General features: G+C 40.8%; 1 protein-coding gene and 1 pseudogene across 2 annotated transcripts in view; both read right to left on the bottom strand.

The window, feature by feature from the left end:
• Positions 1-333: 333 nt before the first annotated feature.
• LOC139548748 (G protein-activated inward rectifier potassium channel 4-like) lies at positions 334-3,051 on the bottom strand (annotated as a pseudogene).
• Positions 2,876-8,498, bottom strand: part of LOC139548747 (zinc finger and BTB domain-containing protein 16-A-like) — a 32,384-nt gene continuing 26,761 nt past the window's right edge. Inside the window, exons 6-9 of one of the 2 annotated variants that reach the window (XM_071358535.1) lie at positions 7,283-7,450; positions 6,908-7,118; positions 4,242-4,473; positions 2,876-3,094 (exon numbers count right to left, since the gene is read on the bottom strand). In XM_071358535.1, the coding sequence (XP_071214636.1) occupies positions 4,455-4,473; positions 6,908-7,118; positions 7,283-7,450 (398 nt within the window). In that variant the 3' untranslated portion in view covers positions 2,876-3,094; positions 4,242-4,454. Of the gene's footprint in view, positions 3,095-4,241; positions 4,474-4,498; positions 7,119-7,282; positions 7,451-8,498 lie in introns of those variants that run through there. The other variant, XM_071358534.1, reaches the window with a different exon arrangement.

The raw sequence follows: 8,498 nt of genomic DNA, 5'->3' as shown, positions 1-8,498 counted from the left end.
AGAGCATCCACTTGACAGACAGAATATTATTTGCTGAAAATTGTAGCTTCATGAGCAAAGGTCATAATATTACGTCCTCATATCACATCAATCCCGGTCAGACTCATTTTGAATCCTAAGGTATCACATCTCTCAGCAGGCCGCTCAAGAACAAAATGAACACTGTTCTGCCTGCTGGTGAGGTGACGGATGTTCACGCTCTCTCAAAATAAAAACATTTATGCAATTATTTATTTCTGGATACCTGTTACAATATATACAATTTACCCTGCATCAGATGCAGTACAAAAAATAACCAACCAACAAACCATTTTTTGAGTGAATCATATTTTATTTTACAAGGATATAAAAATAAATGTGTTAATTAAAATATGATAAAATATGATACATTTACAGGTACAGTATGTGTAAGAAGTATTGATTTTAAATGTCTCTTCTACGTTACCATCAAGTTTAATTAACCCAGTCTCACCTATTTAAGTTGAGAACATCAAGGTGTTTCTAAATATTTGAATTTATCTGCCAGCTAGAATTCCAGCCAGCAGAATGTACTTTTGACATGCAGTATCTCCCATGGGCGTTGTATGGGATTAGGCTCAGAGAGCGCCAGGTGAGGAGGATAACTGCCAGGGAAAACATTCCGTACACCCGGACTGTCCAGGCAGCATCCCGGAAATGGCCTGCATCTCTTTGGCTCACCACGGTCAGATGAAATTATGTACAAGTCAAACCCACTCTAATAAGTCTGTCTGTCTGTCTTTCTGCCTGTCTGTCTGAACACTGTGACCTGAGGTGGACGTGGCAGACTAATACTGTGTGCTGACACGCAGACTAGGAATGCGCAGTGGTTTACAGTTTATATTTACAAAATGATATATGGTGGATTGGAAATGATGCAGACAATTACATTGATGGAAGCCACAATCAATCTCCAATGCTAAAGCTTATCTACTGCGTAAAAAAATAATAATATATATATATGAGTCTAGCATGGTATGTGAATCAGATATCCCCATTGCTGGTGATGAGACAGTAATACTGACATTCATTTGTCTTGTCATGTGCGACTGTCCGTTCGGTCTTCCATTTCTCAAATTGGTACCCCACAATACAATCATTAAATGACACTCACCATCTAAATCTTAATTGGGAGAGCTTGGTGTATGGGCAGTGAGATACCTTTTGTTATTCCTCGCATACTGTAAGGAGACCACTAAGAACTCATTCAATCAGCCATCTCTTTGTCACTGTGTGTGGCAGTCTGGACCTTATAGTTCTTATCAGAGGACTTGTGATTGGACCCAATCCCCCTCTCATCTAGTGGCTTGTATGACTTAAAGCGCTGTCCCCAAAGAATATCATATTCAGTGTAGGAGGTCCTCACATGGAAGGCTGTGCCTGAGAGAAAATACATATTTACAGTCAAGTTAATCTAAAATTAAATTGTATACATCTGCTGTCCGGACCAGGCATTAAGGATTACCAGCATTACTGTAGGTCCCTTTCAATGTAGCTATATTCATGTTTTGATAATGATACATATAAATAATGTGTGTCCTTTTTGCACTGATTGAAATATCTGAAACATTTATTTTATTCCAGCTCCACATTTCCTCACCTCTCAGTACAAACCTGCGTCTTGCATGGCTCCGTCCACCATGACCACGGTTGTCAAAGGTCTCCCACTTTAAAGAGTCAGTGCTGATGCCCCAGGGAGGACTGTGTTCATCAATTACATGCTCCATGGTCTGGGGCTCCACTGTGAACAACCTGGCTCCATCCCCAGAGTCAGCTCTCTCTGCTCCAACAGGATGAACTCTCCCTCTTTGGTATGGTGAGATTTGATCAGCTTGGCTCTAATCTCTGCCACCAGCATGTGTGTCTCTTTTAAAGTCCTGATGTTGAACATCAGGCACAGACTCTCATCCCTCTCAGACCACACAGTGCTGACTGAACAACAAAGTGGGCAGCCTCCTCTTAGGCTTGGCTAGCTTAGCCAGGATGCAGCCCAGCATCAGGGCGTCTAACACTGATTCAATGATGGACTGTGCCATCATGAGAACCAGCCCGTCCATGCAGTTGACTGAGGCCTCTCTAGAGCCGTAGCCGTTGATGATTTGGCTGTCAATGGAGATAGAGGGCCGAATGGAAACTGCCCAGCTTCTCAAAGCATGGCTGCCATTGCGGGTTTGTATGTGGAACACATTGTATGTGTTCCACATCACCACGCAGCCAGGCATCCAGGAAGTAGAGCTCTGCGAAGGCTGTCCAGGTGACAATGTAGCACAGGGTGAAGACAAACAGGATCCAGCTGTACTTCAGATCCACCAGGGTGCCGATCAGGTCACACATCTCGTTCTTGGAGCTGTATGACGAGCCGCGACACATGCCATCCTTGGTGAAGTAACGATGGTGCTGGCGACCATTAGAACTGGAACTCTTGTGGCTTATGTCTCCTGTACTCTTGGAAGAAGAAGATGTGACCTTGTTCGGTGTTTTCTTCCCTTTATCAGGTTTACTAGAGCCTTTCTCAACCCAGGAGCTTGTATCATAACTGGAGCAGCTCCCAGCACTCCTGGTCTGCCTTACTTTCTGCTGTGATTGGATGATCCTCTGACTGACCGGCAGTGGGCTTTGTCTGGTGTTGGCCCGGGGCTGCCCCATGCCTATCGCCAGTCTAGGAGAGAAATGCAGCCTTGGATGGCAAACAGGCATGGTGACATACTGACCCCTACTGGTGGCCCTGGAGATTTTCTTTGGATCGGCTAAAGATACTCTCGTATCCAGCTGCAATCAACACATCAAGACAGTAAGGTGTCATCTGAAATCTAACAGTGAAGATGTTGATAACAATATAATAATAAACCAGTCATCTTTGCAGTGAATATTGAGACGTTATACTGACCCTTCTCAGTTATGGCCTGTATGGGTTATATGGGTTGTGTCGAAGTGAAGCTCTGGGTCTGATGTTCTTCCTGGGGTACGGGGAGGTCCGTAGTTGCCATAGTCCCTATAGAGAGCACAGCTGTTGGAGATCACCGAGGAGAGCATGGATGGAATCCCTCTCTGTGGACCATAGACCAGTCACCAACACCTGAGATACAGAGAAAGAAATCGAGACAAACCGACAGGAGTGTCCACCGTTTATGCTGTCAACAAGACAGTTTATCACCTGTGCAGTTCAAAAAATCCTGTTTGTATCCAGTCTGAGAACATAGAGCTAGAGCTACAGGTGACATGTCCTTGTTTATGTCTTTGTTGTAAAGACTAATGATGGAGAGGCTGTCACGTTTCCTGACCTGTTTTCTGTTGTGTTTGTATTATTTAGTTGGTCAGGGCGTGAGTTGGGGTGGGTTGTCTGTGTCATTTTCTATGTGGGGATGTTTGTGTTCGGCCGGGTATGATTCTCAATCAGAGGCAGCTGTAGATCGTTGTCCCTGATTGAGAATCATACTTAGGCAGCCGGGGTTCACGTGTGTGTTTGTGGGTGTTTGTATCTTGTGTATCTCGTGTCAGTGTTCGTGCCTCACGGGACTGTTTGACGGTAGTTTCATTTTGTATTTTGTATCGTATATGGTGTATTTTGTGTTATTAAATTACCATGGAAACCAACCACTCCGCATTTTGGTCTGATCCGTCTCGCCTCTCCTCGTCCGAGGAGGAGGATTGCGACTACCGTAACAGAGGCTGGATAGTGTGTAATCCAGATGGTGTGTAATGTGGTTTGCTTTAACTGTCCACCATGCTCACACTAATTAAACAGAGGGGATTACATTAGCACCCGCTCTTAATCAATCTGCTCATCTACTGAGCATGACCATGGATTTCAGGAGATTACAGAGGAGATAATCCTTTTTGCACATGTGTAACTAAATTTAGCCCACCTTCTATCTTTTCAAAATGGCTCCATTACATTTGGTGGATCTCATGGTCATCAACTACATAAATAGGACAGGATAGTTCTGTGTCACCACAGTTGTAATACTGTTGTAATAAACTAGTGGACTATTCCATCATTGCAAACAAAGTAGGAGCTTTTTTACTACATCCAAGTCATTGTGTGTTGTCACTATGCTCTGCTGGTGGATAAACTGTTTTCAGCATATCCCCTCTAGGTAACTAACTCACTGAATCGAAAAAACACAATAAAAATGGAAACACAGCATTGCTATGGTCAATACCAAAACATCCCAAACCCACAAATAAACATACAAACAAGTACACATAAACAAAGGTAGTACCTGTGATGAAGAATTCCCTCTTGTTATTGACTGGATGCAGTTACTGTATGGCTGCCATTCTGCTTAGTGGTGGACACAACAGTGTGTGGGGTAGAGCAGAGGGAGAGAGGGCAGGGAGGCAGCAACTTATCCCTTCCCTCATCTGTAGCAGCTAGTCAAACCCACCCAGCTGTTAGTATGGCATCGTGCCACTAAGGGTCACCAAACCGCCTGTCATGACTTCAGCTGCATGCTACAGTGAGACAGGAAAACACAACTGTTTTTTATTGTCATGTTTATTTTTGCTATTTTATTTTGAAAGGTGCAAATAAAATGTATTAGTATTAACACAACCTTCATGGATTTTTTTTGGTATTTTATTAGGATCCCCATTAGCTGCTCTTCTTGTGGTCCACACAAAACATGACACAATACAGAACAATAATAGACAAGAACAGCTCAAGAACAGACCTACATACAATTAGCAGTTTGATCTTTTATAACATCTTCAAACATGGAACATATTCCTGTAGTGCATGTGAATAGTATGCACAAAAACCAGACAGTAAGAACTCACTTTACTTGACTGATGACACAATAAAGACTTGCATTGTAAAATAGTTTCTATTTTATTCTTTTTTCATCATGCCACAGAACACTGATGTGTAAAAAGAGCTGTGCCTGAATCCACACTGAGAAAACACTTGCACACACAGTGTTACAAAGCTGTAATGCAAAAGGATTTAACACACATGGCAAGAAGAACAACCCTGATTGGACACCAGGACAAGCACTGACTGAACTGGTGCTGAGGTAGACAAACATTTACATAATATCTACCTAAATGATGATCATCACATCCTGCTAGTACACATACCAAATAAAACTACTTCTGCTTTGTTACAACATAGAACGATCAAAGAAAAACCTTTTTTGAAAGAGCTTTGTTAGTTTTGGTCCACCACGGAAATCCTAAGATCCTTATAGTGCATGTGTATGTAGAATAGAATAGTAGTACAGTGAAGATGAGTCGGTGCTTTTAATTGTTTTCATGGCATTGAGTGTTGGCTTTTTGTTCTAGAAGGCCATAGTGTTAGATAGACCCATATATGCTGACCATCTAGCTTTATAAAGGTTATTAACAATACCACTATGTATTCTGTGTCTTCTGTGCATTTTATCCCCATTCGACATGACAGAACATTTTGAAAGAAAATCTCACTCGTAAACTTTGCTTTGAGGCTTGAGGTGCCTGGGGCATAATAACATAGTCATTAGAACAAGTATCTTCTTTCAAATTACACTGTTTAGACAATAGGGTCTACTATGGCATGGCAGTGAAAATCAGTTCTTCACCAACAATAAACAAACACCCAGGAACAACAACGGTCAATACAACAAACATATACTGTATTCATGTATTCAGCACATCTATTCTCCATTTATAAAAGAGGCACAGGGAGGGCTCTTACTAAAATCAGACTCCAGAGACTTACAAAACACACAAGAAAAGATGTTTCTGAAATCAAAACAAATGTAAACAAATTGCAGACCACTGTAATACAAAAATACAACATTTTAAAATCAGAGAAGCCCTCTTTTGGCTCTCGTCTAGGAATAAGATACAATTACATTTACAGCAACAGACATCACAACTGACGATAACCTGCTTTTAGTGATTCAACTTTTCACGTTTAGTAAAAAAGACAACACTTTTACTCACATGTTCTTTCTTTTCATCACTTAGAAAATGTTTTAATTCTGTGATTTAACAGACTGCTATAATTCTACTGATAAAAAAATTATTCACACAAAAGTCACTTTGAAGGCTTTCAAATCTTTTTTTCTACCCAACAGGCAACCGTCCAAATCAATTCCATTGATTAATTCTCAGAACATTTCAAGCCGCTTCACCAATATAAAAGGACATTTGAAGGTAAAGCTACAAACGATGGACAAAAACACAATGAAAAACACCAGTTCTAAGATGTGCTATTGCCTCTGTGCAAAAGTTGAAGATCGAAGAGGTAGCGCTTATTCTAATATCAAAATAAACGGTCTTGAGGTTGGGTAAAAATAACCAACACCTATTTGGTAACAAAATCAATGCATGACATAAATAGCAAAACCTGTTACACTTTAATGCTTGTCAATCAGCATGAGCAGATAGACTAACTGACAGGTAGGGGAAATTATATGTGTAATATGCGCCCTGGAAAAATAAGACACAAATTAAATCAAGCTTATGGAGACCATTCAAGTAAAACATGCAAAAAACAAACACCCCAAAAAATCTATAACAGGAAATGTGACAGGAAATAATAACCCAGGAAATGTTTGTTTGTCTCAACCAATCTACGTAGTAAGGGTGGCAATAGTACTGCAATTCGACCAGAGAGGTTTGGTTCTACGTCTCACAATCAGAGTCACAGCAGATAGAACTCAATATCCTTTCTAGTGCAACACTTTCACTGCTGTGGTAACCTGACCAGTAGTCTTTCAGCCTTCAACACATATGGAGGTTTAATGTAATGACAAATCATTGTGGCAATTCGTGATAAAACCAATCAAACCACAGAAATGATCAACTTACTTTTCTTTAGAGGAAAGAATAAGATGAAAAACCTGCCCACACATAGGATAGTGTGTCTTAGTGTCTAAGTCCTACTCAGACGTAGCATACGTACAGGTAGGTCTTCTCTATCCTCCAGTCCAGGGGCACATCCTCGGGTCTGTGGCTCTTCATGTGTTTCTGCATGGCTGCCAGGCTGGGGCAGAAATCCTGGCAGATGGTACACTGGTAGGGCGACGCTCCGTTGTGGGTGCGCAGGTGCTTGATCATGGCAGAGTAGTCCCTGGATCGCTGGTGACAGATCTTGCACTCAAATGGCTTCTCACCTATAGGAATACAATGGCATACTCGTGAAACCTTTCCTTGACTATGTGCTAAAACCAGTGGTACTATCTGACACACATTGGTTTGACCTTTGTGTATGCTGTTATGAACACAAAACAATCTGACGTGGGAGTGTTATTATTACGACCACACACTGCTCTCTAACCTGTGTGTACGCGGTAGTGGGTCTCCAGCTGGTGCTTGAGGCTGAACCTTTTGCCACAGCCGTTACACTCGTAAGGCTTCTCTCCTGTGTGGATGCGTTTGTGTCCCCTCAACATGCCATCGTCCCGGAAACAGCTCCCACAGAACTCACACTCAAACGGGTGGTCACCTGGAGACAGGTTAGACACAGGTTGGGTAAAGGTTGGATACACGTTATTACAGGTGTCATAATGCTAAACAGTATCAAACGGTTCAGGTAGGCCTCCGCTCTTCAGCAAATGGTATCAAAAGGGTTACTTTATCGTGACTACTACTTATTAATGTAGTTGTACAGGTCAATAAAAACAGAACCTTTTGCATATCAGGCTGGAAAAAAGAATGTGCTTTCAGATATACAGGCCTCACATTATTATATACAGAATATTATATTATTATTATATACAGTATATTATATTATTATTATATACAGTATATTATATTATTATTATATACAGTATATTATATTATTATTATATACAGTATATTATATTATTATTATATACAGTATATTATATTATTATTATATACAGTATATTATATTATTATTATATACAGTACTGGGAAAACGTTTTAGGCAGGTGTGAACAAATGCTATAAAGTAAGAATGCTTTCAAAAATAGATATTAATAGATTATAGATAATTGATCAATATAATCTATTAATCTAACTAAATGCAAAGTGAGTGAACAGAAGACAAATCTAAATCAAATCTATATTTGGTGTGACCACCCTTTGCCTTCAAAACAGCATCAATTCTTGGTGGTACGCTTGCACAAAGTCAGAGATTTTGTAGGCATATAGTCAGGTGTTTGATTAAATAATTATACCAAACAGGTGCTAATGATCATCAATTCAATATGTAGGTTGAAACACAATCATGAACTGAAACAGCTATGTAGGAAGAATACAACTGGGTGAGGAACAGCCAAACTCAGCTAACAAGGTGAGGTTGCTGAAGACAGTTTACTGTCAAAAGTCATACAGCATGGCAAGACTGAGCACAGCAACTAGACACAAGGCAGTTATACTGCATCAGCAAGGTCTCTTCCAGGCAGCAATTTCAAGGCAGACAGGGGTTTCCAGATGTGCTGTCCAAGCTCTTTTGAAGAAGCACAAAGAAACGCGCAACGTTGAGGACCGTAGACGGAGTGGTCGGCCAAGGAAACTTACTGCAGCAG

This window comes from Salvelinus alpinus, chromosome 22 (assembly GCF_045679555.1).
Source record: "Salvelinus alpinus chromosome 22, SLU_Salpinus.1, whole genome shotgun sequence".
Taxonomy (NCBI): domain Eukaryota; kingdom Metazoa; phylum Chordata; class Actinopteri; order Salmoniformes; family Salmonidae; genus Salvelinus; species Salvelinus alpinus.
Note: the sequence above shows the minus strand (reverse complement) of the source record. Positions and strands in the feature narration are given on the sequence as shown.